At 33.4% G+C, this 20,035-nt stretch overlaps 1 protein-coding gene and 1 long non-coding RNA gene across 2 annotated transcripts; both read left to right on the forward strand.

Moving 5' to 3' along the window:
* Positions 1-963: 963 nt before the first annotated feature.
* Positions 964-1,736, forward strand: LOC137808837 (uncharacterized). Its single transcript, XM_068610115.1, has 2 exons — positions 964-1,088; positions 1,400-1,736. Exons 1-2 carry the CDS (start codon positions 964-966, stop codon positions 1,734-1,736), a joined length of 462 nt encoding a protein of 153 aa, XP_068466216.1.
* Positions 1,737-19,539: 17,803 nt separating this feature from the next.
* LOC137806344 (uncharacterized) lies at positions 19,540-20,035 on the forward strand. The gene is made up of 2 exons (XR_011080333.1): positions 19,540-19,705; positions 19,804-20,035. It is a non-coding gene; the product is annotated as an uncharacterized lncRNA (long non-coding RNA).

Below are 20,035 nucleotides of genomic sequence, written 5' to 3' on the forward strand. Positions count from 1 at the left end.
CCCACCGGTCATCCAGAAACCTAACACATGTGAGCTTATCATAGTGTACCTCGCTGTCTCCAACGAAGCACTAAGTTCTTTTCTGGTGCAGGAAATTGAAACAGAGGAACAGCCCGTATAATTCGTTAGCCAAGTCATGCACGACACGGAGATCTGGTACCAGATGGTGGAGAAGGTCGCGTTGGCTTTAGTCATTACCTCACGACGGATGCAGATGTATTTTCATAATCATCGGGTCATAGTTAAAACTAACTATCCCATTATGAAGATCCTCACCAAACCTGACTTAGCCGGACGAATGATAGGTTGGGCAATCGAATTATCAGAGTTCCATATCGAGTACCAACCCAGGGGGGCCGTTAAATCCCAAGCACTTGCTGATTTCACAACGGAACTCACTCCTTATCCGATCGAAAAAGAAGGCATCCCGATGGACGTTGTATGTAGATAGCTCTTCGAACAGTCGTTCGTGCGGAGTAGGAGTTGTACTCGAAGGACCGGAGAGATTGTTATTGAACAGGCCATGAAGTTTGAATTTAAGACGTCAAACAACCAAGCCGAGTATGAAGCAATAATTGACGATCTACACCTGGCAGTCGAATTAGAAATAACTACTCTAATTTGCAAAAGCGATTCCCGCCTAGTCGGACAACTAACAGAAGAATATGAGGTAAGGGAGACTTTGCTTCAGCAGTATTTCCACTTTGTAAAAAATCTCTTAAGCAGATTTGAAGAAATTTCGTTCCAACACGTCCGGAGGGAGAATAATACTCGGGCAGACGCTCTCTCAAGATTGGCTACTGCCAAACAGAAAGGAGTTCATCGGTCGGTCATACACGTGACTCTAATTAAACCTAGTGTTGATGCTGAAGAATGTATGACGATCGACACTCAACCTAACTGGATGACCCCATCAAACAATATTTGATTGAAGGAGTATGCGACCCACACTTGGAAAAGACGATGAAGCAGCAGGCTGCCCGATACATACTCATTGACCAAGATCTTTATCGAAGAGGATACTCCCGTCCTCTACTAAAGTGTCTCAACCCTGAGCAAGTCACTTACGTGATGACCGAACTGCCAAAGTATTGCAAGCCAAATATTACTGGCCTACCGTGCAAGGAGATTGCACCGAATACGTCAAAAAATGTTGGAAGTGTCAGGAGTTCGGCCCCCTATCACACCAAAAACCGGAAAACTTGCATTACATTTTGTCTCCTTGGCCCTTCGTGAAGTGGGGGATGAATATTATTGGACCCTTCGTACCTGGCAAAGGACAATGCAAATTTTTGTTGGTAGGCGTCGATTACTTCACCAAGTGGATCGAAGCCGAACCATTGACAGCCATCACCGCCCTAAATGTCCAAAATTTTGTTTGGGAAAACATTGTCTGCAGGTTCGACCTACCTCAGGTTATCATCACAGATAACGGTCGACAATTCACCGACCGGGGATTAGCAGAGTTCTATGTAAAACTCCATATCAAACATGTTACGAGCTCGGTCGAACATCCACAAACCAACAGTCAGGCCGAAGCCGCCAACAAAGTCATTCTTAACGACCTGAAGAAGAGACTTGGTCCAGCCAAGGGAAATTGGACTGAAGAACTTTTAGAAGTTCTCTGGGCCTATCGGTGTACCCCTCAGTCAACGACTCAGGAGACACCTTACAGTCTGACGTACGACACCGAAGCCATGATTCCTGTCGAAATAGGCGAACCCTCATTATGCTGACAAACGTTAGATTTAGACTTAAACAAAGAAAGCTTGCTGATCGGCCTCGACCTCATCAATTAATTAAGAGACAAATGCAGGATAAGAGAAGAAGCATGCAAGATCGGGCGACAAGAAGATATAACTCGAAGGTGAAGCCACAAAGTTTTCAAAAAGGAGACTTGGTTTGGCGCATGCGCAATGACGCTCAGAAGGACGGCGGGAAGTTTTCAAGCAATTGGGAAGGACCATTCCGTATTGACGACACAACAACCGGAGGAGTGTATTACTTAGAATATTTGTCAGGAAAATCTATACCGAGAACGTGGAATGCCTCGCATCTCAAATTCTATTACAATTGATAAATAAAATCAGTGCACTCTTTCCTCGCTCGGTCGTTTTGTCCTAAGGAGGGTTTTCGATCGGAAAGGTTTTAACGAGACACTTTAAAAAATTTATCTCCATAAAGTATTCACCATGTTTGGTCAGAAATTAATAATGTTAATTATTAATTAAATTAACCGATCGTTCGGTCAGAATCATAACTTCAATGTTATTTGAATCATAACTTAAATGTTATTCACCATTTTTTGTCAGAAATTAATAATGTTAATTATTAATTAAATTAACCGATCGTTCGGTCAGAATCATAACTTCAATGTTATTCGAATCATAACTTAAATGTTATTCACCATGTTTGATCAGAATTTAATAATGTTAATTATTAATTAAATTAACCGATCGTTCGGTCAGAATCATAACTTCAATGTTATTCGAATCATAACTTAAATGTTATTCACCATTTTTGTCAAAAATTAATAATGTTAATTATTAATTAAATTAATCGATCGTTTGGTCAGAATCATAACTTCAATGTTATTCGAATCATAACTTAAATGTTATTCACCATTTTTGGTCAGAAATTAATAATGTTAATTATTAATTAAATTAACCGAACGTTCAGTAAGAATCATAACTCCAAAGTTATTTGAATCATAACTTAAATGTTATTCACCATTTTTGGTCAGAAATTAATAATGTTAATTATTAATTAAATTAACCGAACGTTCGGTCAGAATCATAACTCCAAAGTTATTTGAATCATAACTTAAATGTTATTCACCATTTTTGGTCAGAAATTAATAATGTTAATTATTAATTGAATTAACAGATCGTTTGGTCATAATCATAACTCCAATGTTATTCGGATCATAACTTAAATGTTATTCACCATTTTTTGTCAGAAATTGATAATGTAATTATTAATTACTTAACCGATCGTTCAGTCCGTTTTATGACTTAAGCGTTATCTACCAACTTTGGTCAGAAATTAATATTAGTTATTAACTAACCGAGTGTCCGATCAGAATTACAACACGTTATTGATAAAAATCATTCATACCATTCGTTCCGTCAGCATGAGTACTTAATAGAAATGCATGATCACATTAAAGCTGAAAAGAAAAGATAATTATTCAAAAGCAGTAAAAATGTACGCAAAAGTAAACAATAATTTGTTCAAAGCCCACACCCCTAGTCCAGGTAATAACAAACTTAAACAATATCAATGGTTTCGTCCGGTTGCATGGTATCGTCCGGTTGAGGGGTCTCCATGGTTGGGTTCTCCATGACTTGATCAATGTCTTCGGCATCCTCACCCCCAAGCGGCATCAGTTGGCCGTTTATCACATCCATACCAGAGTCATACCGCGAGTCATCGGCCGGTACACCATGATAAAAAGCCACCTGACGAACACCCTGGTTGAACGATTCCTCATTAATGCGTAGCATGAAACCCTGAAGTTGTTCAACTTGGGAATTGAAGGATTCCTTGTCGGCAGCCAGGTCATCTTTTTCCTTTACTAAATCGTCTCGTTCGGCCATCACCTTAGTAAGCGTGGCCTTAAGAGCCTCTTGTTCTTCCTTGGCCAGCCGCGACTCCTTCTGCACATCCTCAACGGCCTTCAGAGCCTCCTTCAAAGAAAAGGCCGAGTCACCCAGCTGGCTCTTTAACTTGGGAATCGAAACTGTTTTAGCCCTCTTCAGCTCATCGCCGGTAGCCCTGCTGATCACTGCCGCTCGACACTGCAATTCCACCATCTCTTCGATTAAATCCAAGGTGGGAACAGCGGCCAAGACACCCTCGTCATCCGTGCGTAAATCGAATTGCATAGTAGGGGGCCTTAATCGGGCATCCTTTCTTCTTACCTTGAACAGGATCAGTGACGATAGGCTCGACCCACAAAATCTCCGTAGCGGTCGGCTGGGGCACGATCCCGGCAATGGCAAAGATCTTTCGACCCTTAGCCTACCTCTTAAGACTGTTCATGAATTTGCTCAGGTTCGGATCCATCTTCAAAACGATATCTGCAAAGCACATTAAAAATTAAACATCAAACCAATAGCAGAACGACCGAAAAGAAAAGACGCTCACCATTTAGATCTGCCCATTGCTTGGACGACCCATAAAGAGCTACTAGTTCCCGAGTAGGAAGTCTACACGACAGTTGGTTTACGATTAACAAAATCTCTTTATCAAAAGGGGATAAAAACTCCCAGAACCGGTTGTCAAGGGAAGTAGGCTTCTCAGTCCAATGGAACGGAAATTTGGCAGTCCCATCGGCATTGTAAAACAAATCTCGGTCGTCCGGCTCGACAAAAACTATAAAATAATATTCCTTGAAATTTTTATAAGAAGTGGTGAATGCGGCAAAACGCACATTCCCCGGACGGATGGACAAATACAACCACCCTACGGAAGTACTTGGATGAGTGTTATAATAATACAAAAAAGACTCGGGTGTAGGCTGAAGACCAAAAATCTGACAAACGATTCGGAAGGCCTATAAAATTGCCCAAGAATTTGGATGTAACTGGGTCAGTGCGACGTTTAGAATCTGAAGGACTCTCATGGTAAAGTCATCAAAGGGAAAGGTTATATGCAAATGAGAAAAGAATGTACTATACACAAAGAAGAAGTCATGCATTGCATTTTCCCGACTGTGGCATACACGGTCGGTTACACCACAAACATCAACAGCTAGCGCCTCGGTCGGGCAGTCAGGCGCTAAGAAATTTTTGTGCGAAGAAAGGAATTCATCTAAGTCATCAGCAGTCCTAATTTTGGTAGGAATCTGAAGAACGGACGGGTCAATCCAATCATAGCTTGGGTCATCCGACGACTGACTCGCACTACCAGATGCGGTGCGAGTTAAAGACGAATCTACATTATTAGAGGACTCTACGGAAGAAGGCATTACTAACCTTGACTAAGCAAATTCAACGACGAACTTGACACTGGCAACGGACTCGGCACTCGGAGCAGAGAGCACAAGGCAAATAAAAGTTTATTCACTAATATAAAAAAATATATGTGAACCTTTTACAAAGACAAAGGATGTGATTGTTTTTATAGAGCAAAGAATATAAATTTTTCTACCCAACTAAGTATTATTTTGGCAATTTCTTTCATATTTATTGCATTTACTTTTTTCAACATGCACACTTTTAAAAAAGTTATAACAAAATGTAAGGCATTAATAAACTATTTATACATTTGAGAAGTTTATATTAATAACAAAAATACTAATGTTTATATTAAACTTATTTAATGGAAATTGTTATTTATAATAAAATATTGAAAATCATCTATATGCTAGTACTTTCAAATAACTACATTGTAATGCTGTTAATCTTATAATAATTCAATAAAGTCATGTTTTGTGACAACTTTAACTTTATTCTAATTTTATGATTTCTCAAAATGACATTAACTTTTAATTATATAAAATATTAATTATTTTTCTAACTTTTTTCAGTTTAAAAAAATTGTCAAGAAATGACTTTTGCGTGTTATTAGTGATGACAAAGCAAGTCAGTCGTTCCTTTTTGGTCCGATTCATCATTGACCTACCAAAATGGATCGAAACAAGCTATTATGTCAAGGTTATACAGACTATAATTAGTAACATGTCCCATTATAGGGTGGTTGGCGGGTTGACCCACTACTTTTCAATTTATTTTTAATTTTTTTGTATTTTTTTTTTGTTTTGGACCTATTTAATTAGTTGTAGTCATTGATATCACTTTTTGGGCAATAAAAAATGTAAGGAAGAACAATAAAATTGAATCAAACTTTAATATTCTAATCAAAGAAGGTTTGATGCCTAACAAAATAGAGTAAATATCAATAATACTTCAATAAATAAAATGATGCATAAAGAAATTAATGTAAATAAAATAAATATCAACAATACTTCAATGAATCAAATGTTGTATACAAACATTAATCTAATTTCCATTTCATTTAGAGGTATAGACCCTTATCGAGACACTCCTAAAATGCATATGATTGTTCAAGACAATGAGGATTTTGCTAATTGCTAATACATACACAGGTGTAGACACTAATTTAAATGGAATGTCTAACATTGAAGTGTCTATCATTCCAATAACGTCTACGACTGCCAGACGCTATAAAACAGCCAGTTCAGAATCACTCTATTCTTTGCATTGACAAACTTATTGGTTTTAAGGATGATAATTTACTTGATTTTTAATGAGATTTTGAATTATCATGTTTTAATGATACGTTTACTTGTGATTCATGTACTGGTTCATTAATTTGTCAAGGATGTACTGAGATTAAAAATATGATTTGCACTAAAAATGTTGATATTACTACACCAATATCGTATATCAAACCAGAATGCAGAGACACATCCATAAGATCTATTTTTAATGTTGATTGAATTGATTTGCAGGATCAATTTTCCATGTTCACTCTCCTTCTACCTGTCCTTCCCTTTCTTTTTTTAGATTAGTTGGGAGACGAATAGTTTCATTTGCCAACACAATGAAATATTGACAAACCAAGCCACGTAACAAAGCGAATACTACACCTCGACCAACCAAAAGAACAACTCTCCTTACAAAACTTAAACTCTTTGTCATGCTTGAGCCTAGGGGACAAGTGTACTACTGAGGTGTAGAGTTCCAAACACTGGGTGCCGAACACCACTCGACTACTGAACCACTTGACATTTCTCATGAACCCACTACCATGCGACATAGAGTAATTAATAGTATCATTAAGAGTCATTACATAATAAACACTTGTGAATCATGAACAAGGGACAATCAGGTTCTATTGGACTTAATTCAACCACTCGTACGATAGAAAGCCCAATTCAACTACTATAACTAACTGAACTCCCTTTTATATAATCATTTTTCTCTTCTATAATATTTAATAGTGATTAAAATTTAAGAACTTCGTGTTATTTTCTTATTCTAATTGCCATATAGTTGTTAATTAATTACTTATAAATTATTAACTTGATATTTTGTGACTAAACAAACACACGTCATCTAGACTTATTTGTATTCATTTAAGGTGAAAAAAGAGAAAAAGGTAGCTTATCATGCTATAAGGTAAATTATATTGGGAAATTTTTCTTTGACACTACCATTTTCATAATAAAACATTCTATTATAATAATAATAAAAAATAATAATTTATGAAGTTGTAAGTTAAATGTAAGTGAAAAATGAGAGTATCATTACTCAAATATATTTTATAACGTATTTGTCTTCTTGAACCTCATAAAAAATAATGTCAACAATAAAAACAATTTTATCATAATATTTTTAAATTGGATATAATATTTAAAATGCAACAATGTAAATGTGGTATCCTATTTCGGAATATAGCAATAGCAAATACAAATGAGACATAATTTAAATATGGTATTTATTGAGATGAGGTCAACCTCGATAAAAACCCTTAAGAAAAACATAAGAAAAAAGTTAAGGGAAAAGAGTGTCGCACCATGTTCTTAATCGTTCATTATCAAATATTAACTGAAATTAATAAATCAATTGAAATAAAATCGTAAACTTGTCGTGTTCAACGTACAAGGAATTAGACTGTCATCCAAAGTTTCTAATTGGTATGCCCTATTTCCGAGCGGTTGTCATATCCTGTAGGGTCTGATCTTGGGGATGTCAAAAATACACACCATGTTTTTTTATAGGAAACTTTGAACTTTTTGCGTTGATTGTCAACGACTCTGATTCAATCCACTTAGTAAAATATTCGACTACAACCATTTAGTATTTCAGTTGACAAGCTACTAACTGAAAAAGTCCTAAAAAGTCAACTCCCCATGTGTGAAGCAGGCACAAACTAATTACTGAGTGGTGCTCCTCAGCGGGAGCGTGATGTCAATCGACATGTTTCTGACCCTACTTACACTTCTTCTTCGTGTAGATCTTATTGTCCTCCTTCAGTGTTGGCCAGTAGTAGCCAACTCAGATGATTGAAAGCAAGAGCACGACCTCCGATGTGACTATCACACATTCCATGCTTTCACTATAAAGTTCCTGCATGTTCTCCATAATTTGCTACAGAGAGGGTGCGTCGTTCCCATCTTCAATTAAAGCACATGTCCTGGGTTTCTCACAGCGTTGCAATTTCTTTCAGGAAAGGTGCTTGTTTGAAACTATATGGATGCAAGACCAACTTTTACCTGCTCATGATGGGCATGAATTGGTTCTGGTTCAACTGCGTTTCTGGATACTTGTGTAGAATAGGATGAATTTCTCTATACACTTATGCGTGGACCAAGCACAAATGAGTAAAAAATCTCAGTTTCCTTTTTATTAAATCTTTTTTCTCTTTATAGGTTCATATTTCCCAAGTAAAATGGAATGATAAAGAACGATTTTTAATTTTTTTTTAATAGGATTAATCAGTTTCCAAAACTTATGCTAAGAATATAGATCGATTACAACAAATCACATAAATTTAGGGTCAAAGGAACGATCTTCCCAAAATCAACTAGAGGGTACCCGATCAAACCATACATCCTACTTTCGTCATATGAATGTCATTTTGTTTCATGTGTCTCCTTTATACCCGATCAGAGTTAACACATCACATAATAAACTTAAAGTTATCTTTTAATGTACACGGTGATTTTGGTATAAAAAGAAGACTAATCAAAAATATTTTTATCATAATTTTAATATGATTTAAAAAATTAAATTTTTTATGAATTCAAGTTTTTAATTGTAAACTCCAAAACCTGATTTATCTACTATTATGATTTTAAACAAAAATCTATTTATTTGGTGATTTCTTTGGGAAATTACACAAAAATCGTAACAAGCGTGCATGTTGGAAGTTGGGCAAACTAAGAAAAGGTGCATGTTGGAAGTTGGGCAAAATTGAAACCGCATGTCAGCACTATTCATGGTACAGTTCAGAAGTAACGTAGTTTTTCTGTAATCCAAGCAAACTTAAAGATATTATAACTTCATCATCTCATAAAAATAACATATAAAAGTGTGATTTAATACAATTTTTGGGTAACAATATATTTAAATAAAATATAAAAATTATGTGATTTGGTTTAATTTAATTTGAACATAAAAAAAGGTACATAAAATAAAAATTGTTGTGTAACTCGCTTTCGTGAGAGGTTGCATGGGTGACCTTTCATTCACTGTTTTAAAAATATTCATCTGTTTGTTATGTATTCCAGTTATTATGGTCAACCAGAACTAAATAGACATATGAAAGAGACAAAGAATAAAGAAAACTCAAGTGACTACACACAAAAAATAAAGAAAATTAGTTGGAATGGTAACGGACGAATAAAAGATTATCGTTAATAATTATAATTGAGAGTGTAATTTTAAAATTGTTTTATTTTAACCAGGAACACAATATCTCATTTTTTATTTTTACTTTTAATGTATATTTTTATTTATTATTATTATTATTTATTTAGTATTTTATTGTTATTATGTATTAATATTTTAAAATATATATTTTTTGTCCTCTATCCAATATTATAATTATATTTAAGTTTTTTTTAAAGTTATTTAAGATAAAATTTGTATTAATTGATAATGTTAAAAGTATAATATACATAAAAATTAACATCATATTTTAAAATATATAATTTTTGTTATCTATTTTGTTGAATCTATAATTTTGGTATTCTTATTTTAAAATAAACACATTTGATGTTTGTGTCCTGAAAATTCGAAATATAGTTGAATTTTTTGTAAAAAAACTAAAAAACATAAAAAATTGGCTTACAAAATTAAAACAGTTGTACAGATTGATTTGAATGTGTTTCTATTATTATTATAAATAAAAAATGTCATTATCATTATATACTGTATTTTTTATTTTCATCATTATCGTATGTATTATATTTACTGAAATGAAATAGAAACTTATATATTCGTATTTTTTAACGTCAATTTATTTATATACATATATTCTGATATAAAATCTATATCTGAGAAGCACTTAGAGAAATCCCCTTTATAAAAATAAATAAATATATATATATATATATATATATATCAGAAATATGAAATAAGAGAAATTGCTTATAGGTATAGATAAAATAATTCTTTAATTATTGTAATATAATGCAAGATTGTCTACCTATAAATATCTTTATTTATTATAATATGATATTTTCTTTTTATCTCTTTCTAAAGTAACATAATTCGGAGGACACAATTTTTTTTCTAAGTCAAAATTAACTTCCTATGTTTCTATCGATGTTGTCTTTTCTTCGTGCCTTTTGGAGAGACAAATTGGGAATGCATTATAATAAAAGAAACTATAAGAAATAAGACTTAAAAAATATTTAAAATAACGCTTAATTTTCTCTATCCGAGACCTCGTTTCTGTTTTATTCGTCCGTTGCCATTCCAACTATTATTATTTGACAGCTGCTTTTTCAGTTGTTTGTGACAGATTACAACGTTTTTAAAGAGTATTTTTACCCTTCAACAAATCTACCTACTACATCAATCAAAGTTTCCACTCTAATATTCTTTCTCATCAAACCAACAATCCAAACAAACTCGTTCATTTGCAGCATCAAAATGAGTGGCAGCGACGGCAGCGGAAGCAGCTGGACCTCAAAGTTTCTGAAAGTGGCCGGCGCAGCCGCCGTAGCCGGCGGTTTGTATGTCGCTCTCTCATCAGCATCTGCTAACTCGGAGCATGAAGCAGCGTTCGGCGCAAGGCGTGAGAGCGGAGAGCGTGAGCAGGCTAATAATAACATGGGTGGCGGCACCCTGGTATGTAAATTTTGTTCTCTTCACTCACGCTTTTGGTTTGTGGATTAATTTTGAAAGCAACACGTGAGTTGTTATCTTTGACAGGAGAAGTGGAAGAAGCCTGAGGTTGGTTGGGTGAAGCTGAACGTGGATGGTTCGCGAGACCGTTACAACGTAGTCTCTGCAGGTTGCGGTGGGGTTGTGAGGGACTCATCAGGAAAGTGGGTGCGTGGCTTTGCTAAAAACCTGGACTCATCTTTGGAAGTGCACCAGACAGAGTTAGAAGCCATTCTCGCGGGGCTGCAGCTTGTTTCAGACATGAACTTGAAGAAAGTGGTTGTGGAGTCAGACAATAAATCCGTGGTGAGCATGGTGGAGAACTCCGTTAAGCCAAATCACCCTGATTATGTTATCATCCAACAGATAAGAGCGATGCTACACCGTTTTGACTGGGAAGTGAAGCTTGTTGCTATCTCGAACAGTGCCAATAGTGTTGCTGATAGGCTCGCCAAAAATGCTCGTACTCCGTTTCTTTATGGTCTCTACCAGGAGTATTTGGCTCCACCTGATAACTGTGTCCAGTTTCTCAGCAGCTTCTAGATATTTTACTAAAGTAACAAACCCAAAATCATCACATGGAGTGAGGAATTTGAAGCCACTGCTTCTTCAACTATAGTTTTATGTTTTATGTTGTTTATCAATTATGTTTTATGTTCTTCAACTAGTTTTATGTTGTTTATCAATTATGTTTTATGTTGTTTATCAATTATGTTTTATGTTCTTCAACTAGTTTTATGTTGTTTATCAATTATGTTTTATGTTGTTTATCAATTATGTTTTATGTTCTTCACCTAGTTTTGTTTTATTTTGAGATAACTGGTGATAAATGTGACTGGTAATAATTCAATGCCAACGTAATGGCTTCACTTTTGTCTTTGGAAAACAAAAGTATAGTTGGGCACTGGAACGCGACAACATTTGGTTTATAAAAAGGAAATTGATTTTTCTTTGAAAGAGTTATAGTCTTCACTTCAGGTTGGGGTCACTATCTAAGTATTCGAGATTTCGATCTCGACAATTCCAACAATTAACGTCACAAATCAAGATTAAAACTTAATCACGTAATTAATAAAATATAACACGTTAAATGATCTATAAATAGCAATTAAGTGGACATTAGTGTATACTCTAGTCATTTGTATAGGTAGGAGTTTAACATGATTAAGAGTAATTGATTCTTGCTATATATATAAATCTCTTATTAGATTAGACTAGATTAGACTGAGAATTGATTTGAGTGTTGAACTACAATTACATGTATTCTTATTGAGATGGCAATTAAAGACAAATTAAGAATTGAAGGTTGAGACCTAGAAACGAGATTAAGTTACACTACAATAAAATCAGAAATTACATACAAATTATTATATATAAATTTTTACATGGATAATTCTAATCTTTACGTAAGATATTTAAAGTTTAATTTAAAAAACAAAAATTCGTATGTAATTTATTTTAAATTTAATTAAAAAATAATATAAAGTGTAACATATGGATTATTTTAGAAAAATTGTTACATACAAATATTTTAAATTTATCTAAAAAAAAAAATGTTACATTAAATTAAAAAAGAACTGTTAATTCGTATGTAACTTATTTTAAATTTATTTAAAAAATAATTAAAAATGTTACTTACAGGTAAAATTCATATATAATTTATTTAAAAAATAATTAAATATATTATAAATATTTATAATGTTTATAATATTTATAATATTTATAATATTTATAATATTTATAATGTTTATAATATTTATAATATTAATAATATTAATAAAAATCATAAGATGACAAAAGAACTTGTTGGGTGTAATGGTTAAAGATTGTTTTGTCACTCAAGGAATTTGGCTTTTCAGGTGCATTACAAATTTAATTTAAAGAAATAAAAATGGTTAAAAAAGGATATTACATACGGATAAATCTGTTTGTAATTACATACGGATTGATCCGTATGTAACACTTACCTATGTCAGTTTTACATACGGATTTTTGTCCGTATGTAATTTGTATGTAACTATGTTTTATATACGGATTTTTTGTCTTACATACGGATTTTGGCTGTATGTAATTCTAGATTTTCTTGTAGTGTTACATGTGCATCACAAGAGTTTTCGAGGTTGATTCCGTATGAGAAGAACATTTTGACACTTATTGTGGGGTTTAGAGAAAGTCCAATGAAGAAGTCACATGGTAACCATGCGAAACATGGTAATGACATACCCATTATAGAAGAAATCAAGAACCATCATGATGATCCAGTGACAATGATGGTAGTATTGAACAAGATGTTTTGATACTTCCAAATCTATGTGGAAGACTTGAAGAACCTATTGCTATGTGTGTGTTGTCTAATAATTTTTGACTTGTCAATTCACACCTTATATTGATCCAAGCTCACTTAACTTTTAATGTCTTTTAAAAGAAATGTTTTCTAAAAAGCTGAGAAATTTTAGTTAGTTGTTTTTTAAATCAACCAGTTGAAAAAGTTGCTACTCAAAGAGATTGAGACTAAAACAAGTTTTTCAACTTGTTGAATTGTTGAAACAACTGGTGGTTTGACACTTAGTGGTTTTCAAAATATTTTGGAAATTTTTTTCTTTATTTTTTCTTTGTTGTCAAATTGAAACAACCGATTATTTTGATAACAACTGGTTGTTTTTATAAAAACCTTAATAGCAAATTTATTTCAATCTGTTGTTTTGGAAAACAATTTGTTATTTTGGAAAACAATTTATTGTTTTTATAACAAAATTCTATTAAGAGTTTGAAACTAATTTTAAATGATTACAACTGCTTTCTGCTGAAGTTTATATAAAGATTATTATATGATTTTTTTCAAGAACCTGAGATTGAGAGCTTATAAAAAACGTTTTCAAGAGAATCAAGAGCTTTGGATCATCACTTGTGTGTGGAATTGGACTAGGTTTTTGTATACTTTTGTTCTTTTATTTTGTAAAACCTAGGTGTACTATATTTCCTTCATTTGAACATTGTAATTCTGTGTAATTTCGTGTAAGGTAGTTTCAAAAAGGATTTCTGAAAACTGTGGTGTTGCCAAGGAGTGATGTGTGTTCTTAAGGGGTTCAAGATCATCACTCTTGGTGTGTGTTTGTAATCTTGTTTTAATTACTTAGTGAATTCCCAATGGTTAGCCAAGGACTGGATGTAACTCTTGGTTAAGAGTGAACAATATAAACTTTTGTGTGTGAATCTCTCTATCCCTTCTCTTATACACTATTTTCATCACTGTTCTTTCTCTGCTGATATAAACAAACGGTTGTTTCGAGAAAACAATTGGTTGAATTTCTATAAAGAATCTTAAAAAGGAATTTTTATCCGGTTGAACAGAAAATCAATTGATTGATTTTTCATAAATTTTCACTCTACTTTCAAACTATGCAAAAATCTCGTGAAAACAATTAACCCACTCTTGTTTAGGCCATACATTCTAACAAGTAGTACTGAAAAGAAAGAACACATAAAAGATAGATGCTATGAGAATGGAAAATGCGCGAATGAGACAAAACCTCGAGAGTAATAAGACGATTTTGGTATATGTAAAGGAGCCTGGAGACTCAACAGGTTTGAATATGCATACTCAATAAAGGACATAGGAAGTTAATATCTCTAAATGTGCTTTGAATATATAAATCATTTGTTTAGTTTTCAATTTCAGAAATTGTCTCTTCGTTTTCTTTCTTCTCTCAATTCCGAAATTGCCTTTTCGTCTTTTTCTCTCATTTGTGTTTTTTTTTCTTCATCGAGAACAATTCTTGAGGATTTAGAAAATAAATATCAAATATAAATCAAGTTTTACATCGATTTTTTAACGCTGCAAGTTTATTCTATTTTCTTATGGACATTTTATGATTGTAATTGGCATTTGTGATTTTAAAAATTAAATTAGAAATTAATTGAATTTTAATTTGATAGCTAAATGTGGATTATGTTAAATGATATTTGATTCTAAATTCCAAACCTGATTTATCTATTATTATAATGTACTTCTTTAAAAATCTATTTATTTGGTAAATTCTTTGGGAAATTACACAAAAATCGTAACAAACGTGCATGTTGGAAGTTGGGCAAACTTGAAACCGCATGTCAGCACTATTCATGGTACAGTTAAGAAGTAACTTAGTTTTTCTGTAATCCAAGCAAACTTAAAGATATTATAACTTCATCATCAACTTTAGTACAACACTCAAATCAATTCTCAAACTAATAGCACAGGGTATATAGCAATTAGGAAGAATCAATTACTCTTTACTTATTATTTATATTGATCATGTTGGACTCCTACTTATACAAATGACTAGAGTACACTAAAGTCTCTTAATTGCTATTTTTAATCATTTAACGTGTTACATTTTACTAATTACGTGATTAAATTTTAATCTTGATTAGTGACGTTAATTGTTGGTATTGTCGAGAAGGGAATCTCGAATACTTAGATAGTGACCCAAACCTGAAGTGAAGACTATAACTCTTTCAAAGAAAAATCAATTTCCAATGCCCAACTATACTTTTGTTTCCCAAAGATAAAAGTGAAAGCCATTACGTTGACATTGATCACCAGTTATCTCAAAATAAAACATAAAACTAGTTGAACAACATAAAACATAAAACTAGTTGAACAACATAAACATAAAACTAGTTGAACAACATAAAACATAATTGATAAACAACATAAAACATAAAACTAGTTGAAGAAGCAGTGGCTTCAAAATCCTCACGCCATGTGATGATTTTGGGTTTGTTATTTTAGTAAAATATCTAGAAGCTGCTGAGACACCCATCTCTCTGGAGAAACTGGACACAGTTATGAGGTTGAACACGATACTCCTGGTAGGGATCATCAGAAGACAGAGTACGAGCATCATTGGCGAGTTTATCAGCAACACTATTGGCCGTGTTCGAGATAGCAACAAGCTTCACTTCCCAGTCAAAACGGTGTAGCATCGCCCTTATCTGTTGGATGACGTCATAATCAGGGTGACTTCGCCTAACCGAGTTCTCCACCATGCTCACCACGGATTTATTGTCTGACTCCACGACCACTTTCTTAAAGTTCATGTCTGAAACAAGCTGCAGCCCCGCGAGAATGGCTTCTAACTCTGTCTGGTGCACATCCAAAGATGAGTCCAGTTTTTTAGCAAAGCCACGCACCCACTTTCCTGATGAGTCCCTCACAACCCCGCCGCAACCTGCAGAGACTACTTTGTAATGGTCTCGCGAACCATCCACGTTCAGCTTCACCCAACCAACCTCAGGCTTCTCCCACTTCTCCTGTCAAAGATAACAACTCACATGTTGCTTTCAAAATTAATCCACAAACCAAAAGCGTGAGTGAAGAGAACAAAATTTACATACCAGGGTGCCGCCACCCATGTTATTATTAGCCTGCTTGCGCGACCAAGGCTCACCATGCTCACGTTCTCCGCTCTCACCCCTTGCGCTAAACGCTGCTTCCTGCTGGAAGTTAGCAGATGCTGCTGCGAGAGCGGCAATTAAACCGCCGGCTACGGCGGCGGTAGCGGCGGCTGCGCCGGCCACTTTCAGAAACTTTGAGGTCCAGCTGCTTCCGCTGCCGTCGCTGCCACTCATTTTGATGCTGCAAATGAATGAGTTTGTTTGGATGGTTGGTTTGATAAGGAAGAATATAAGGGTGGAATTTATACTCAGACAACACTTTCTCTGTTACTTCTCCTTCGAGGCTAAGGTTCTACCTTTACCTTTTCAATGTACTAGAACTTAGTATTTTATTATTGGATTATGATATTTTTACACTATTACTCCATCCTATATTCATAATAAATGTTAATATTTATAATAAAAATTAAAAAAAAAATATCATTAATGAAAATTCAAGCAAAAGTATTTAAAAATATTTAAAAATTATAAAAATTTATAAATAATTAAAATATTAATATTTCTTGAAACTACTGCGAAACATGTTAAATAATATTTTTTATTTTTTAATGAATCCCACTTATAATTTTTTAATTTAGTGACGTTTCAATTTAAATTTTTTTCAAAAATATTATTTTGACATTCATGTGTTCCAAATTATACCTTTCAAATAATAAAAATTATCAAATATAAAGAGATATTTTATCATTTGAAGAGATATAATTTGAAGCAAAAGGTGTCAATTTATCATTTCTCTTAAATTTTATACTCAGAGCACACTTTCTCTGTTACTTCTCCTTGGAGGCTAAGGTTACATCTTTTCCACCTCTACCCTTTCAGTGTATAAGAACTTGCATTATTTGATTCTTTCTTTACTAAACCCCACTTACTTGACTCACTTTTTTCTTTCTTCGAACCTATCTATTAAAATATATTGCTTTCATAACAAGCTTTATTTTTTTTTGTTATTATAAAAAAAATTACAAAACTTTTTTGTCAACTAGTAAAAAATTATCGTTAATAATTACAATTCACAGTGTAATTTTAATTTTTTTTTATTTTAATAAAAAATCTTTAATTATTCTATACCTATGTAAAAGGGGATTTCCCACTTTTAAGTGTCTTAATTTTATTTCTATTTTATTCTTATATCAATATTTAATTTTATTACTGTATTATGGATATCGCGTCATTTTTTTTTTTTTTTTTTAATTTAATTTTCTGAAATATATATCTATTTCTATAATTTTCTAGATGTTCCAATTTGAATTTTATCATCGTGTTTTTTCTCTTTTCGCTCTTTTTCACTTTATTTTTCTTCTTCATCAAATCTCTTGAAACTCAATAACACAACTATCATGCTCTCTTTGTGCCTCTCATGTTCTTTGCTCACACATAAAGATACACATAAATCTATATTTTATTTAAATAAATATATAAATATACATATAATAATAATAAAAATAAAAATTAAAAATGCGGATGCATAGGTGTGAGAGTGCCTCTAGAGTCAAATCAAACTTGGGAGACTGCTCTTCTGCCAAAACACAAAGCAAGCCAAAACGTGAGGGGAGATGCATACCGCACCAAAATCTTCCCTTCCACAAAGGTGGTTAGAGATCCCACATCAACTAGAAATAAGAATATTTCATTGTATATAAGTGAGTGCAAACCTCACCCCATGAGTCAGTTTTATGAGGTTGAGTTAAGCTTAAAGTCCACTTTGTAATATGGTATCAGAGCTACTCAGGTGTAGTTGACTACTAGTGGACGTGCCACGTAAGCTGGATCCCACGAGCAGAAGTGGTCAGGCCTCGGTAGGGGTGAAACTGCATGCATGGCACATGAACAACTAGGGCACTCCCAGGATGGATGGCTCCAGAGATTAGGTGCACAAATTGGTACCCAGGTAGTCATCCCGTCAGAGGTTGCACTTTAGTAAGGGAGCCCTACGCACTAGACTGCCCTAAGCGTGGGTGATAGTGACGCCAAGACATACCCTTAGTAACCCTAATTATGGTTAGCGGAAACCCTAAGGGTAGTATCAAACCTAAGGTACGCAAGTTTTTATGCAGCTTTGACGCTGATACACATACAGATTACACAAAAAGCTTTTTACAACTTAGTTTTGGTGTTTCCTAGCCCTATACTTACTTGAGCGTTGGAGTGCAAACGGCCTCTAGGGCGCCCATTGTCTCTGAATTTTCAGGTGTTTGATCAAAGAAAGACACAAAAACAAAGATAATTGGGCGTGTGATCGTCGTAGACGTACGAAGACAATCGAGTCAACTGGACGGAAGAGAATGCATTATAATAAAAGAAATTATAAGAAATAAAACTTAAAAATATATTTAAAACCACACTTCTCTTTTCTCTTTCATTCTTTTATTCGCCTTCCCATTCCAACAACTTAACTTTATTTTTTGTGTATTCATTTAAGTTTTCTTTATTCTTTGTCTCTTTCATATGCCTATTCAGTTTTGTGTACTCCATTTTTCTTCATCATCCAACTTCTTCACTTGTTGACCATAATAACTGGAATCCATATCAAACAAATGAATATTTTTTAAAACAGTGAATGAAAGGTCAGCCATATAACCTCTCACAAAAGCGAGTTACACAACAATTTTTTATTTCATTTAGTTTTTTTATGTTCAAATTAAATTAAACCAAATCACATAATTTTTATATTTTTTTAAATATATTGTTACCCAAAAATTGAATTAAATCTCACTTTTATATGTTATTTTTGTGAGATGATCAAGTTATAATATCTTTAAGTTTGCTTCGATTACAGAAAAACTGAGTTACTTCTAAACTGTACCATGAATAGTGCTGACATGCGGTTTCAAGTTTGCCCAACTTCCAACATGCACCTTTGTTACGATTTTTGTGTAATTTCCAAAAGAAATTATCAAATAAATAGATTTTAAAAAAATTATAATAGTAGATAAATCAGGTTTGGAATTTACAATTAAAAGCTTGAAATGATTTATGAAAGAAATTGTAACACTTGTAAATATACCTAATGCAAGCTCATTAATAAATTTCTACCTTCGTCACTTTTGACCCAAATGTTTAATATATTTTGTGTAATTAAGTAACTAAAAATAATATTTTACAAAAGTAAAAATAAAATAAAATTTAAAGACCAAAATGAAATATGTTTTTTCAGAAATATTTATATATATAAATAGAAGTTTTAAATTAATTTATTCTGACCGGTTATATTAATTTTCTTTACACTCACTTTTTGATTGGGCAGATCAATTTCTCTACCTTTCTCCTAAATTTTTTCCCGCTTTTTCCCCATTCTGCCTCGTTCCCACATGTATTCTGTTTGTGTTGTTAGCGTGTTGGATTCCGTCTTTTTCTGTATCGTTCCCACATTCGTTCCGTTTGTAGAATCCATTCACAATACTCAGGTTAGGCTTTAATCCTTCGTTTGTTGTATTTTGATTTTCCATTGAACTTCGTCTTAGTTCAGAAGTTGCTGAAATTGTTTCACCCATTGCTGGTTTAGAACATTGAAGTGAAGCATTTAATGTCGCTGCTTCTGTCAGGATCTCCTCCTCCAAATCTCAGTTCGAGCTCATCGCCTCAGTAACGTCACCTCTCTCCCTCATTTATTCTGTTTTCGAATTAGGGATTTCTCAAATGTGTTTCATTAACCATGCTTCACGCCTTTCTAGCATTGCTATATCACTCATATATTACACAAATTAATAAATGTAGGTTTGCATTTACTAAAATAA

The sequence above is a fragment of the Phaseolus vulgaris genome, chromosome 3 (genome assembly GCF_000499845.2).
Source record: "Phaseolus vulgaris cultivar G19833 chromosome 3, P. vulgaris v2.0, whole genome shotgun sequence".
Classification (NCBI taxonomy): domain Eukaryota; kingdom Viridiplantae; phylum Streptophyta; class Magnoliopsida; order Fabales; family Fabaceae; genus Phaseolus; species Phaseolus vulgaris.

What these genes read in the sequence shown, in the direction of transcription:
- LOC137808837 (XM_068610115.1), top strand. Translation starts at nt 964, where the DNA reads ATGAAGCAGCAGGCTGCCCGATACATACTCATTGACCAAGATCTTTAT. An exon ending in GTGATGACCGAACTGCCAAA is followed by an intron (nt 1,089 to 1,399) that starts GTATTGCAAGCC and finishes CATTGTCTGCAG; the next exon opens with GTTCGACCTACCTCAGGTTA.